The sequence below is a fragment of the Gallinula chloropus genome (assembly GCF_964237585.1).
Source record: "Gallinula chloropus genome assembly, chromosome: 9".
Lineage (NCBI taxonomy): Eukaryota > Metazoa > Chordata > Aves > Gruiformes > Rallidae > Gallinula > Gallinula chloropus.
In genome coordinates, this window is record NC_140094.1 from 818,359 (window position 1) to 834,129 (window position 15,771).

The 15,771-nt window shown below is 46.0% G+C and overlaps 1 protein-coding gene across 2 annotated transcripts; it reads left to right on the forward strand.

The window, feature by feature from the left end:
• The first annotated feature begins 463 nt into the window (after positions 1-463).
• Positions 464-14,744, forward strand: TPM1 (tropomyosin 1). 2 transcript variants are annotated; one of them, XR_014617475.1, is made up of 10 exons: positions 464-787; positions 1,774-1,899; positions 7,936-8,069; positions 9,323-9,440; positions 9,822-9,892; positions 10,702-10,777; positions 11,335-11,397; positions 11,623-11,692; positions 13,004-13,248; positions 14,534-14,744. XR_014617475.1 is itself a non-coding variant. In XM_084268341.1 (10 exons), exons 1-10 carry the CDS (start codon positions 674-676, stop codon positions 14,535-14,537), a joined length of 855 nt encoding a protein of 284 aa, XP_084124467.1. In that variant the 5' UTR covers positions 464-673; the 3' UTR covers positions 14,538-14,744. The 2 variants fall into 2 exon arrangements, 1 of the variants encoding a protein (XP_084124467.1); XM_084268341.1 differs by having other exon boundaries at positions 13,004-13,082.
• Positions 14,745-15,771: the final 1,027 nt, after the last annotated feature.

The window sequence follows — 15,771 nt, forward strand, 5'->3', positions numbered from 1 at the left end:
TGACCGGCTCTGAAATGGGCTGGTTTCCACGGATGAGGACGGCTCCAGAACGGGGCTGGCGACAGCCGGGCACCTTGCCCTCCCTGAGCAGACTGCACGGCAGTATCCTCTGCTCCCCGCGCTCCCAATTGCTGCTGCTGCTTTTTTTTTTTCCTTCCCTCCCTCCTCCCAGGAGTTGCAAGGAAACATCCCGTCCTGCCTATTTAGAAATGGGACCAAATGACTCCCCCGCCTTACCTCGCCCATCGCATCCCATATATAGTCATATCTACGGTCAAATGGCAGGCAGCAGCGAATGGGAGCGCCGAGCCTCCCAAAAAAGCCGGGGAGGAGTGAGCGAGGGAAAGGGTTAGGGACGAACGGAGGAGGGGAAAAAAAAACCAGCCCCACAAACCCTTTCCAAAAAAGTATTGGATGTCTTGAGGAATGCAGTCAGCCCCCTGGGAAAGTACATATCTGTGAGGCGCTCCTTGCCCGCCGCTTGCACTTGGCCGGCGCCCCGTCCAGCACGGATTAGCCCCGCCGCTCGGCAGCTCCGCACCGCTCCGCGCCGCTCCGCGCCGCTCCCTCGGGGGCTGCGGCTGGGTCTCGGGCTCGGGGCTGTCCCGCAGCTTTTAAAAGTTTTGCTTTCGGGTGCAGTTCGCGCGGGGACGCGCCCTAACCCGCCGCCGCCATGGATGCCATCAAGAAGAAGATGCAGATGCTGAAACTGGACAAGGAGAACGCCTTGGACAGAGCCGAGCAAGCCGAAGCGGACAAGAAAGCGGCGGAAGAGAGAAGCAAGCAGGTCTGCACCGAGAGCCCGGGCGCGGCCAGCGCCGGGGCACAAGTCTTTCCAGACCCCCTCTCTCTTTCTCTCTCTCTCTCTCTCTCTCTCTCTCTCTTTTCTTTCAATGTACCTTATTGTATTACCACCATTACCACTTCCAGCAGAAGTGGTTGAGCTTTTCCTAAGGCAGAGCTTCACTCTGGCAGGACTTCGCTGGAGTTTTCCGGGAGCCTGGGAGGAAGTAGTTCCCCACGGCCCCAGCACCCCAGCTGAGGAGGGAGTGAGGCCCTGGGATAGCCTCATGGTCTCTGTGCCTTTGTCATAGGGCCACAGCTGGGAGGGGCTATGTCGAGCACCTGGTTAGCAGTGGAGGGACACGCTGAGATTTGGCAGAAGACACTTCAAACTGTGTTTGCCCCCTGCAGTACCATCCATCCAGCAGACTTGTCCAATTCCAGCTGTGTGGCCATGCCCTCCCCACTGTGTCCCACTTTCATAGTCTTCTCCAACTCTCCTCCTTTACACCTGGGGCTTTATTCTTCTGGGGGGGGGGTGGGGAGGGGACATACTGGTTGCACGTTTCTGGGACATCCGGGGAGGGGGGGGAAGGGAGGGGGATTTAAAACTTAATTTCCCACTTTTCTAAGCCCAGGGAGAAACATATTTGTGCCTTGTATTTCCTCTTGTGCACCTAGTTAGAGGATGACATTGTGCAATTGGAAAAGCAATTGCATGTGACGGAGGATACCAGGGACCAAGTGCTGGAAGAGCTACACAAGTCTGAGGATAGCCTCCTCTCCGCAGAGGAGAATGCTGCCAAGGTATCGTGCCCTTGCCGCAAGCAAAGAGAATCTAACTGTCTCTCCTTCTCTCTCTTTCTCTCTCTCCGTCTGTCCTTTTCTGTCTCTTCTGCACTCGCACTTCTCCCTTTGCACGATCACGTTGCCTGCTGCACCTTTTCCTGCCCGCCCTCCCCTCTGCACCACTTTCCACCCGTATCACAGCTGGAGGACGAGCTGGTGGCTCTACAAAAGAAGCTGAAGGGCACTGAGGATGAGCTGGACAAATACTCCGAGTCCCTTAAAGATGCACAGGAAAAGTTGGAACTGGCTGACAAAAAGGCCACAGATGTAAGTTATCCCCACCCCTTTCACCACCACCCCAGTACAGAAACCGCACACTCCCACTGCACAGGACAGCCAGGACTCCTACCAAACAGTGCTCCAAAGCTTTGCCGAGGGCAGGGTCCAGGCATCTCCTGGACAGGGAGGTGGAAAACACAGCACCGCCTCCTTGCATGAGGTTTGCATGCTATCAGAGGCATTTAATTGGGTTTCTGCTCACTCAACACATGCTTTTCATGTGTAATCGTCGCTCTAGATATGGAAGGAAAGAAAGGGTGGGTTGTTCATTCAGGTGATGGGGAAAATGGCCCAGGCCATTTGTGCTTGAGCTCAGGCTCGGGCGCAATCAGTTAATAGCAAGTAGATCATGGAGAGGGAGATCTAGAAGAGCAAGGGCTGCTAGTTCTGTCTTCAAGAAAGCTGTTCCTAGGCAGGCATGCATTAGAACTGTTGCTATATACTGACCCCCGAGATAAAAGATCCTCTCCTAGATTTTTCATTCCCTGGAAGTTACTGGATCTGTTTCACTTGTAAAAGGAAAGTTAAGTCTTGTGTGAGAAAAAAATTGTCTGGAAGATGATACTTGCTAGATCTGCAGTTAGAGGACAGGGATCTTGGGAGCAAGTTGGGAGATATAAATAGCTCAGCACTTTATATGGTAATAGTGCAAGAGCTTGTGCCTCTCCCAGGCCCTCATCCCACCCACCTGTCTGCCCCTGACATGCATTTAATGTATTGCATGCACGGAGCCATATGAGTTCGCTGCCTCTAGAGTTAAGGTCCAGATTTCTATGTCTGCTGCTGTAAAATCCAGTTTTCTCTGAGTAAATCTCAGGTCTGAACTACAGGATTTGGCAAAAACACAGTATTTCCAAAGTGATCCCTGTCCTTTTCCTATAACTCAGATTTAAACGTTGCCTCAGACAAAGCAAGCAAAGTATTTCAGGGGAAGCAGGATACTTTGAGAAGGGACAACGTTAAAAAAACCCCAACAAAAACACAACCCGCTTTTCATGAAAGACAACGTGCTTTTTTTTCTTATTTTACTTTTCAAATGAACAGAGGATTTTAAAAGTTTTAACTTAGTTTAAGTTACATGGGTTTGAAAGCAAACTCAAGAACTTATCAAACATAACCCAGTATAGGAACAGGAGAGAGGCGTCCTGTATATAATGTGGATCAGATGTCTGCTGTCTTCTGTGTATGGCTGCATAGATCAGAGGCAGCTTCCTAGCAGGACATTTGTTTAAATTTTTCAAAGGAACCACGTATAGATTCAGGGGAGATATTCCTTATAAGGAAAAGTATGCAGGGTATTTGGAAATAGCTTGCCTGGGATGAGGGCAGGAGAAATGCTACTAGATTCCCTTTTTGAAATGAAAGCTCTTCCTAACCAAGCCAAATGCTGTTTCCCTTTGCTGGAAAACAGCGTTTGGAAGCTAGTTGAGGGCAATTTTATTTGCAGTCACCCCTCAGGCAGAAGGGTAGGCAAGTGTCTGGCTTGTTTTCATCAAGGCAAATGCTGTCCTTAATGGTATGCATGGAGCACATCCAACATCTTGGGATGTCTTTCTTTGCTGGTGATGCGGAGTATCTGCGGGGCATTGCACTTGACCCAGTATTTGCCCTACTAGTTTGGGTAGTTCCCAGCCTTAGGAAGAAGGCAGGGACAGGGGAGGGAGTGCCGGTGCCCCGGGGCGGACTCGCCTCGCAGAGGGGGATGAGGAGCCCTTTCCTCGCCGTGTTACTCATCCCACAAAGGACGGGTACTTGCTCTGAGCTCCCGGCTGCCGCCTCCCCTGGGAGGGGGCAGCCGCAGCTCCCTCTCCCCTCCCGTCCCCGTCCCCCAGGAGCTCGGCCAGGGGCAGCAGCCGCTGGGGGAGGCAGGGCGGCCCGTGTCGGTTTATTGCGCTCGCACTGGGGCGGTTCAGCGGGGGAACGCGGGCCTCGGCCTCCGAGCGGCCCGTACCGGCCCGCACCGCGCCGCGAGGGGGCGCTGTTGGGCCAACGCCTCTACCTGGGGACGGCCACCGCCCACTTGCTCCCCACGGCCCGGCCCGGCCCGGCCCGGTCCCGCCGCAGAGCCCTCTCCCGGCTGGGGCCGGCCTTTCCCTGCGGCCTCCCGGCCGTCCTTCCCTTCACGCCCCAGCAGTGCGCCGTGCCGCTCCCAGCCGGGTGCCGGCAGCCCCGCCCCGGTGCGTTACTGCGTGGGGGGACTTCCGGGGCTGGGGAGGGTGGAGGGAGGCGGCGCAGGTCTGGCCAGGCGAGGGCATGGCGGCGATGAGCTCGCTGGAGGCCGTGCGGCGGAAGATCCGCAGCCTGCAGGAGCAGGCGGATGCCGCCGAGGAGCGGGCGGGCAGGCTGCAGCGGGAGGTGGATCAGGAGCGCGCCCTGCGGGAGGAGGTAAGGCCGCCGGCTGGGCTCGGGGGCCGCGGCCTGGTGGGAGCGGGCGGGGGCGCCAGGCGTGGGTCTCGGGGCGGGGCTGGCGCTCGTTCGCTGCTCGGCCGGGGGTTTCAGGCGGCAGCTCCCTTCGCCGCCCGTCTCCGACAAAATGGTTACCTGCCGCCGGCGGCGCCGCCGCGCTGCGGGCGGAGGCCGCTGTTCGCGGGGAGCAGGCCCGGGGCTGCAGGTGAGGAGTGTGGGTGGCTGCGGTGCGCGGCTCCGTGGGGCAGGCGCAGCCGCGGTGTGTGAGCTCTGCGCTGGGTCTGCAGGCCGGGTTGGAGTAAGGTTGAACCTGGGCACGGTGGTTGGGATGGGGTGCTCGGCGTTAGGTTCTAAGCAGAGCTTGGGTTTTTCCCCATGCCGCTGCTAGGGTTGTTTGCCCATCCCATCCAGGTGAATTCAGCCGCAGGAAGGCAGTGTGCTGGCGGTTAGGAGGTTATGTCTTCCGGGGTGAGCCCGAGATGGCCACATCTCGCTCCTTATCATACCTGCGAACACCACAACAGCGTGATCACCCTTCCCTTGATGTGTACGTCTGTAGGATGTTGAGCTTGTCAAAGCCCCTAGTTTTGAACAGGAGCGGTAGGCACGGTTTTAGGAAGAGGCGAGATCAGGTGTGGGCAGTGCAGACTTCCTAGCAGAGAGCTGTAGTTATGGGTGGCAGCCACAGCAGTAAAAACCCCAATAAGGCTGGTGGCTGCCTTGCATTGATCTTGGGGAATTCTAGAAGCTGTAACTTAATGTTTCCTGTGACCCTTCGCAGTGATTTTAGTGTCTTCAGTGGTTGCATAAAAGTGACCTAAAAGAACAAAACTCCTATTAATGTAGTTCATTCCAAGGCCAAAAAAAAAGGTAATGATTGTGTTTTCTCATATTATGGGACTTCCTGAAAGAGCCTTCTGAGTGCTTGCAGGTGATCTTCCCTAAGAGCAAAATATGGCTCCTTACACTTAACTAGTACATGCCCTTTTTTTTTTAAGCAAGGGATCATGCCAAAGTCATAAATGGTTTCATAAGGGTTTCTGTCTTTAGAAAGCAAAAATCCCAAACCCACAACCTGTACTTGTTTTCTAAGCTTTTTTGTGTAAAGGATGCTAGTTTTCCTCCTTTCTGTAACTTTTATAGTTCTAAACAACATACTAAGGCATTCCTGTTAAAATGGGAAGCTTTGTTGCTACCTTTTGTGGCAGAAGGAATACTGTTGGATGAGAGATTACAGTCTGCTGGTAAAGTTTTGCCATTAGAGCTCAGCCACACTGCTGTGTGGCTTAGGTTTCTAAAAGTTAAAGTTTGTTTCTTCCCTGGAGTTGCTTCAGAATATATTTGCTTGGTATTTATGGGGGTTTTTTTTAAGGGGTCAGTGCTAGGGTGAATAAAGGGGGAAAACTGAACTCACAGGAACGTACAGACCTGCATCTCTTGCAAGCTGAGGTGTGACTCTGACCCTTCCCTTGGTGTAATGCCTTACATGTGTAGCACGTGACCAGATAGGGCTGGGGGTGGGTTATTTTTCCTCCTCCTTCCTGTACAAGGTACAGATAGGCAAACAACGACAAAGCTCAAGCTGCAGCCAAAACACAGGACAGCCTGCAGCTTTTGATTGCTAAACCAGATTGTGAGAAGCTTTCAGGCTGACGAGCAGCCGCTGCCTTGAAGAATCTCCTCTGGTTTGAGTGCGAGCATCTCAAGGGGCTGTTGGCAATTGCGTTTTCAGAACGCATTTTTCTTCCTCCTTCTGGAAAACAGCCTCTCTTAAAACGGTAATAAAACACCCGATGGCAGCTTACCCCTGTCATCGCTCATTGTAAAAGTATGTGGTGTGTAAGTGCTATCGCAAAACCACCGAAGGGTATGTTTGCCTGCGAGCAGTGGGAGTGCCCCTTAATGTCACTGGGCTTTTTTCCTTCCTTACCATATAAGGAGAGAAGTCCTGCTCTGCAGAAGAATTACTTGGGCCTTATAAGGCTGGTTGGTAAACCCCTGGTGAGGTACTGGAACAGGAAGTTAAAACTCGAACTTTAGTCACACTGCCTTTTCTAAGCAGTTCGTGTGCTGCTGTTACGATAAGGAGTCTTGTCGTGATAATTATTAACTTGTCACATTACAGCTTTTCCAAGGGTGAGATTGAGGAAAAGCTGTTTTCTCTCTTAAATCAGAACGTTCGGGTTCTTACTGCTGAAAGCCCAAAGTCTGAAAATACAGGTTTGAAAAGCTGCTGCTTGGTGGGGTGGTTAAATATTTTATGCTTGGGTTAAAGCAGTTTTCAAAGAGTGAAGCCACTCTTCTCCTGACTCTACATGCCAATAATCATTAATGTTCAGCTACACACTTGCTTCCCTGTTCATGCATCACCTCCAGCCCTTTGAGTGGGGAAATGTTACTGTTCAGTGGAACAGCCTTTGACCTATCTGGTGTGTAAGTTATTTGTACTTGTGTTATATACAGCAAAATTGTAGCTCTGGCCAACTGTACCCAGCTATCTCTGGGTAGTAAAAGCAACAAATAAAAGTTCCCTGAATTTTTAGTACCAAATCGATACTTTTGGTATCTACTTGTGATAGAGGGTTGGTTCCCCCACCCCCAACTAGACATCATAGGAAATTTTGTACTTCTTCATATACAGCAAGATCACTTTCAGTGATAACTAAGAGTAACTGATACTTGTGCAAGTAATTAACTTTTTAGAGTAATGGCCTTTTTATGTGCATTTTGTACTCGGTATTCTTCTGAAAGAAATAAAGTGTAAGGACATTACTATGTGAAGGCTGTTACAGAAATTACTCTCTATCTTAGGCAAGTGTAGGTTTGAGAATGTCAGAAGTATAAGTTTGTAATGATAAGAGATGAATTGCAAGTGTTGAGCAAGAGATTAAGTGAACAGGTAATGTAAGAGGCGCAGAACTGGGGGAAGATTGGGGATGACAGTATGGGGAGGCAGGGGGAAGCAGACGTTTGAAGCAATTGTTGCCTGTACCAGGGCCCTTCTGAGCCTTAGCCTGTGCTGCTGCCTCCTTTGTCAGCTCTTGCATAGCTTCCCTGTAAACAAAACTTGTGGTTATTCGGGCATTTCTTAAATGTTCTCATGCTGTCTCTGTGTCAGCTGTCTCTTTGCAAATGCTGATCTGGGTGTATTTTTGCATGTTTACACTGAACCCTTCTTATGGAACTCGAGGAAGTACTGGGACAATTTTTACCAAAATGGTAAAAGATCAGAAAGGATTTGGGATAACATAGAAGAATTGGGTCATTAGTTTGATTTGATTTTAAAAAAGGTATGGGGGAGGAGGGAGGGAACATCCTACAATACCAAAAAATACCTGGAATGATGTGTAATTCTTTGAGTACAGTTCTTCTTAGTACACACTGTACAGTTGTTAATGTGCTTCATTAAAAGGAATTGTTAATCACTTTTTTCTCCTTTAAGCAATAACCTCACAATTCAATGAGGGCATGTACATCTTTGTGTATGGACTTTTTAGTGGATGAAGTGAGAAATTACTGAAGTACTGTTAAGAGGTACTAGCAGGTACGTGGTATAATATGTTACAAGAGGTAATGTGTGACTTACTACAAATTCCTTTCTGTTCCTCCTGTGCTTAGGCTGAGAGTGAAGTGGCTTCTCTGAACAGACGCATCCAGCTGGTTGAGGAAGAGTTGGATCGGGCTCAGGAGCGCTTGGCTACTGCTCTGCAGAAGCTGGAGGAGGCTGAGAAGGCTGCAGATGAGAGTGAAAGGTGGGTGGAGCTGCTCCTGAATGGATCATTAGCCTTATGACAAAGATGATAATTGCCAGGGTGTGGGTTAGGGAAATAAATTAAGCCACTCCTATGCCTCTGAACCTGTGCAATCCAGTCTTCCTTTACCTATGTGGTCTTCAGTTACAGCTTGTCTGTAGGGATGTCCAAAATGTGTAGGCTTGAATTAATCTTTTGTGTGTCAGTGGTAAAGATAAGATTTAAGTGGGGTAGGGCTTTTGATGGATCACACTGCATCTTGGGAAAACTTCTTCACCTAGCCCAGACTGCTCGATTTGAATGACAACTCCTGAAGGTGATTCTTGGTTTCATTGGGGGGGGGGGGGGGGGGGGGGGTGGGGAAGCAAAAAAAGATCTCCCCTGGAGAAAAGCAGAGTGCTGGAAGAGGCTTTGGCTCTCCTCTTGGTGAGGTTGGTACGCAAAGGTGAGCAAACGACAGCACGAGTGATCTGATTCCTTCCGATGTAGGCTGGCGTTTCCTGAAGTACTTACTGTAAATCAGCAATTCCAGATTTGTGGCTTTGGAAGATCATCTCTCTTACTTCTACAAATTGTATTTGATATTTATCATAGTGCCTTTTCTTGGAAGATAATCCTATGTATTCTGCATATGTGTTCCTATAATGCAGCCTGTCGAAAAGAACAGCACCTGACGTTCTCGGTGCATTGTGCAATAGTTAGAGATAGTAATAGAGATTTTGGGTCAGACATGCACAGAAGGAGCAGTACACAAGGTTTCCTGTTACAAAGGAGTTAATTCTTGCTTATGCAGAGCAAACAGGGCTTCAGTGCTCTAGGGCTCTGACATGGCAAACCTCTTGGGAATCTGTTTGGCTCATAAACATAACGCCTGTCAGTTCCACAGGGATTGGGCTGTTTCACAATGAGCATAAAAGTACAGATGTCTTAAGTCATCATACTAGGTTTTTAGAAGCAAGACCACTTGTTCAGCTTTCTATAAGATCAAATTTCCCTTGATTTAAACCACAAAGAAGATAGTATAGCTGCACTGTGGTGAGAGAAACAAATTAGATTTTATTTCTTCCGAAGACATGCTTCCTTCCTTTGAAGGAATGCATGGGGCTAGATGTATGGGATGAAGAACCGAGCATCTGACGTGCTTCATTCACCTTAGTACACCTGTCTGAAAGTTACAGTCCAGTGCTAATAGAGCGAGAGATGAAGTGGCAAACCCTGAATCTTGCATTTCCTATTTTTTTCACGTCTCTCAGAGGAATGAAGGTGATTGAAAATAGAGCCCAGAAGGATGAAGAGAAGATGGAAATCCAAGAGATCCAGCTGAAGGAAGCCAAGCACATTGCTGAAGAGGCTGACCGCAAGTATGAAGAGGTTAGTTCTTGAGTGTGGGTCATCTCTTTCTAAAGCCCTTTAGGCTATGCCTGTAATTCCTTGTCTGTCTGTCTGTCTTTTGTGGGCACCTGGATACCTCAGGGGATGAGGTGTCAAGGCACGTGTGCTCAGATCTCTGCACTAAAATTGTTGGGAGAAACATAATTTTAAGTTGCCTTTTGGTGAATGTGAGAGGTCATGAAAAATACCCAATAACAAAGACTCAAATGAGTAATGAAGGTGTCGCACGATCAAAACTTGTGCGTTGACCAAAAAGATGGAAGGAGGCCCAGCTCCCTGCTCTGGATGTTCTGGAGATGGGTGATGTCCATGTGCTGCAGCAATGTAATATTCCCAGTTGTCATTCACCTTTTCTTGTAGGTGGCTCGTAAACTTGTGATCATTGAGAGTGACCTGGAGCGGGCTGAGGAACGTGCTGAACTATCAGAAAGGTACATGTTGAACTGCCCCAAGGTGTGTGTGTGAGGTGCTACAAGACAGCTGTAACAGCATGAAACATTGGCAGTACACTGTGTGTTCAGCTCAAAGCTATGTTTTGCTCATTTACCCTAATGGTTGAAATAAGTGGTCAGCGCCAAAGTAGATGTGTTCCTGTGTGTGTGTGTGTTTTGTCACTGCATGCTGTACCTGCCCACTGATTTTGTGAATGGCTTTTGTGCATTTCATGTGTTCACTAACAGCCAAGTCCGACAGCTGGAAGAACAGTTAAGAATAATGGATCAAACCTTGAAAGCATTAATGGCTGCAGAGGATAAGGTACTGATACTAATGAACGGTTTCTAGGTTAACTGCAACCCAAGTCTTTCGGCTTTCATAGTTGGTTAGCTCACTCAGTAGTAACAAGTCCTCACTCTGCTTTTTACTCTCTTTGCATCTTGCTTTGGTGATTTTCTTTGGTCTCTTTTTTGTTTATTCATTTTTACCTCTAAAACTGATCTCTTGTGCAGCCGAAAAGAAGCTGAACTGTCTCCGGTGTAAAGGCTATGTAAATATTTCTGTGTGAGCCAAGGGCCGTAGAGGATTTCTGTCTGGTTGTCGTCCTAACATACACTTGAAATGGAATTCGGCATCGTAAAGAGTTGCTTTCAATCTGTGATGGATTCAGCTGCTTTTGAGGCCGTTCTTTTGCTCTGTAATTATTTTCATTTTTCTCCATCTTTTCCCCCTATTTTTTTCCTGTTTCTCTTGCTTGACTGAATCTTCCATCCGCCCCTTTCCTGCCTTCCTTCCGAAATAACAGCAAATGTGCTGAGCTTGAAGAGGAGTTGAAAACTGTGACCAACAACCTGAAGTCGCTGGAGGCTCAGGCTGAGAAGGTAGGCTAGAGACTTACGGGAGAACGTGTCCCTTACGTTGTCATCCGGACTGGCCTGTGGGGGTTTCTTTTAATGCTGATGACCTCGTGGCATTTCAGCAAGGCCACTGTCAGTAGAAACCTTTGGGCTTGCTACACAATTCACGTTTGGCACTTCCCAGAACCTAGCATTTCTTCTAGTTCCAAATAGGTTAATATTATTCAACCACATGTTCTGTTAAGTAGCCTGACAGGATTGAATGTTACTTGTGCAGCGTGTGCTAGCGTTACATTTCTCCAAACGCCACTCCTCTTCAAAACTGTAGTACTGAGTTCTACTCTACTCAGTTCTACCATATAGCACTGGAATGAATAGAACTCGGGGGAAGTTTGGCTCTTGTAATAAACTGTATATTGCTACAGTCTGGTAAGTGGAATTAATTTAGTTGTACGTGTATATATAGAGATATAAAACCTTCTTGTGTACAGTTGATCTACTAGAAGATAGTCTCGAATGTGGTATTTTTGGCGTATTTAGAATACCCGATCTAACATCAGTGATCCTCTCTCTAATTACAGTACTCTCAGAAAGAAGACAAATATGAAGAGGAAATAAAAGTCTTGACTGACAAACTGAAGGAGGTAAAATTAGAGCTGTTTTTTACAACAAATCTCCCAATGCAATTTGATTCTTTTAATATAAGCACTACTTCGTTGCTTTAAGGATGTATGAGTATTTTGGAGACACTCTCACATTATTTGCCTCCTCATTATAATTTTTTCCTCATCTGAGTCATTGCTCCTCTATTTGTAAGTGCTCTGTGTGTGTGTATTTCCTAAAGTAGTCTGTATTTGTCTTGACTTCAGGCTGAGACACGTGCTGAATTTGCTGAGAGGTCAGTAACCAAGCTGGAGAAGAGCATCGATGACCTAGAAGGTATGGGGTTTTGTTTTTCTCATGTAGTATAGAAATACAGATTTTATTTTTTTTTAAATTATTATTTTCCTGTGAGGTTTTTTCTTTTTTTTTTTTTTTATCCCAGTACCCAATTCTACTCATCTGACTTGTCCTGCTTATGTAAATGGGTCTGCCTAAAGAGTAAAGTAGGCAAAATGTTTTCCGGTTGAAATGTATTGGTAACTCAAAATGCTTCAGGTTCACAGTGTTTTGCTCTTGCCTGTTCCTTTTTCTCTTGTGTTCTAAAGACTCCTTTCATTTTTTTGCTTTATACTCTTTTATGTGGAGGTATATAAATGTGTAGGGTAAATTATTAGATTATAAGTACTATTACTACCTTACTGAAAAGCTGACAAGAAGCTGTGTTAATATTCATAATAATTAGGAGTGTAGCAAGCTAACCTGATCTATCGCTGCCGTAAGCGCGGGTCAGAGCAGGCATTGTGCCACGAGAGACCAGTTGCTGTTTTTCAGTAAAGCTAATGGATTGTATACATAGATAGGACAGTGTGTTTATTTTGAGGGAGCTTGTTTTCAAGGTTTTAAGTTAACTCTTTTCAGAACTGCAGTAGAACAGTAGAATGTACTTTCTCCTTCCAGAGAAAATAATTGGGTAATGCTTTGTAGTTCAGTGTTATACAGCGTTTACTGCTTTGATGCGTTAAACGAGGTCTAGGATTGTTTGATTGCTTGGCATGGTGGGCTGACTTCTGCATAAAAGGTATGAAATACCTAGGGAGCTGCTGAAATGTATGGTGGCTGACTCGGGAACAGGGAAGAAAGATAAGTGTTTAGAAGGAACAAAAGTAGCTGTAAGAAACTGTGTTTGACATCGCACAAACCGGAGTTGTTTTTTAAACCAAAGTGGTAGAAAATAAATGGGAGTATCCTCCTTGAGCCCCATTCTTGGGTCTTTTCTCCCTACCTCCTGTGTGCTCCCCTAATTTGCATTAAAACAAAAATCCAGGGCCATGAAACATGGATTTTACTCCCTTGTGCACTTTCTTTTGTTGTCTCTGTATCACAGGTTCCCCCACTGGCAGTGCAATTAATGAACTTGTCACATCAAACTACACACTGTTGATTTTTTTTTTTTTAAATATCTTTCTCTCTCTGTATTCTTTTCTAATTTTGTGATTTTTGCTTTGTCTGTTGCAATACCTCTTTCTGTGTGCTCTTCCCCTTTCCTCTGGCTTCCGGATGGTATCCCATGCCACCACCTTCACCTTCCATCCTGTGATCACGCTCCATTTCCTTGCACGCCTCTGCCTTCCCTTGATGGAATGTTAGATGAGCTATATGCTCAGAAACTGAAGTACAAAGCCATCAGTGAGGAGCTGGACCACGCTCTCAACGATATGACTTCCATGTAAATGTCTTCCCAGCTTGTGCCTGCGCCTGCTTCCCCGCCCTCATTGATTGCGCAGTTCCAGCCTTGTGAAACTATACTCCCTCTGTAGTGGGAGATGCTTTCCTTTAGTGAGACTAGGTGTACAAAATACCATGAACAATTTCTTTACCGTGGCAGAGTGTGGGTGAGTGTTGTGCCTAGCCTGGTAAATACTCATGGTGATTTTGTAAGCTGCCTAATAAGCTCGTGTTTACTCCTTCATCCCGTATCTGCAATCCTTGCATCTTGTGGTCGCCGCTCATTTGTAGCTCTGAGCTTACCCTTCCAGTTCACCTCTGTTCAAGCATTGTCTACCAGGCCCATTGTGTTCAGTTTACCCAAGAAAATTGCCTGGGTACACGTTGCATTTAGAATGTATTCTTCTGCTGTCAAAGTTTTTCTTTGGTTCAGTTTGCTATGACAGTGGAAAGCGTTTACCAGACTTACCTTAACTGCTCTGAAAATCACAGGTGTTATCACTAAATTACAAGGGTGGAAATTTATTTAAAAAGCTTTGTCACTAAAACCCAGGGAAGTGATGTAGATTGTAGCCATTGCAGACTGCTGCTGCATATTTTGTGGAGGGTACTAGTAGTTTAATTTGCGTGTACCAAAAATGTAATTGTGTCCATTTTAGTTGTAAGAAGAAAAATGAAGAGCGTGTTTAGGTGGCAGGGAAGCAGGAGAGTGATCAATTGGAAGGTGTGACTAGTCTGTGCAGTGCTTGATGCAAACTGACTCTTCTTCCATCAGCCAAAAACTCTGAACAGAGGTCAACTGTGCTAAATCCACCTTCCCATGCTCATAGCTTTCACTTGCATGAACCCTGAACATTTGACATGAGAGAGGACAAGTTGTGGCTCTCAAGTGCTTTGTGGTCTGATGCTTAGTCCCAGAATTTCTTTCTGGAGGCTGGAACATTTTCAGCAAGGCATAAGCTTTGCTCAGAGCTTGAGATGCATTTTGCATGCACCATATTGTAAATGTTTTTTTCTTTGCTTTTCTTTTTTTAAATATCTTTTCCTTTTTAAAATTGGTTATTTCCTTCCCTGTCTCTACCAACTTGTTAGTAAGGGTCTAATGTCTGCTTTGTATGCTTTGATTTATTCTTTTAATTTCAATTCACCTCCCCCTCACCCCATATGCTTTTGCTTAGTGGCTTATCAAGCAAATGGATTTCTTTTTCCTCTTCTCTGTATGGAGATTACAGTATTTCTTCAAGTTAGGATATTTCTAAATGAAAAACAGACGTTACAATGTACTCTACATGAGGACATTACTGGAGCATTCCAGTCCCAGCATGGTGTGCTGTTTCTCTAGAAGTCATCTTGGCGTGCTAGGCTCTGCTGTGCTGTTGCTGCTCTTTTTGGATGTCTTTACTGCACCTTTTTTATTTTCTATCTTATCTCACTCTTTTTTTTTTTATGCAGATAATTTTCTTTGCTTCACTTCTCCAAAGACATCTTCATCGGGTTGGATAAAACATCTTTCCAAGCTTTGGATGTTTCATGGGTTCACTGTCCTGTCTTCTAGCTTAGTTGACTATTCCTCTAGCACCTGTCTCAGAACATACTCTTTGTGCTCTGCTGTACAGAAAATCTACATCTCTCAATGTAAAATAAACATCCCAGCTGTATCCCCTTTGCTATTCCCTTGCCTTTTATTTATTTAAATAACTACTTCTGTTAATAAAAAATGCTTTTTTTGCCATTAGGGATTTAAAATTTTTTTATGTTTCTATTTTTTCCCTCTGCCTGAACACTGATAATGCAAAGCCAGTGATAGCCATCTGTGGGATGAGAATGTTGCTTTTGGTACTTTGAGGTCAAAACTGACCTGTTATGATTTTCATCTTTCTGAAAATCTGATGCAGCTAAAATGACAAATAGATGCACTGGGAGTTGTTTCAGTTGTTATTGTTGGGCCAAAATCTACAAGGATGTTACTTCCTTGGGGTCATTTGGTCGTGGGAGCAAGGCTGAGAGAGCAGTTAATTCTTTGACACCAGATTTTTCCCTTTTTCAAGTCTGAGATTTTCTCCTAGTTTGATGCTGAAGACTTCCTGTCATTATATAAATGTACTTGTTCATTCACTTAAATATTTGAGATGGATTTAAAGGGGCAATTTCAAAAACTTTATTTTTTTCACCTCCCTCCCCCCCACCCCCCCAAAAAAAAAAAAATCATTCCTGTGTCTTGCAAGGCTCCTTGCTAACATGTTATATTTTTTTTTTAATAACTCTTGAGTGGTGTGATAGGATAGGAAGTTCAGCTGGGAGATTTCAGTAGCTTTCTGCTCTTGTGCATAGCTCAGACTTGTGAGTTGGACTTGCAGACTGCTGAAAAATGTTTCAGCACTGGAGTAGGAAAACTCATTGTCACACTAATAATGCTGTAATTCTGGTGTGAAGTGGAACATAGGGATTTTCACATTTGAAAGCATAGACATTGGCTTTCAGCTGATCTGGCAGCACCTAGTTAAGGATGAAGCATTAAATACTGACTCGTCATGGTGGGTCTGTTTGTACTGCTGTTTGCAACTAGAGAGTTTATTGCATTATTAGTGGGTTTTATTAGTGGTAGATTTTAGCTTGTAGAATAACACAAATGTGGCTTTCTTGTTTAAGATTCTTGACTAGGTTTCCTGCCCTCCCCCCAAAACCTGCTT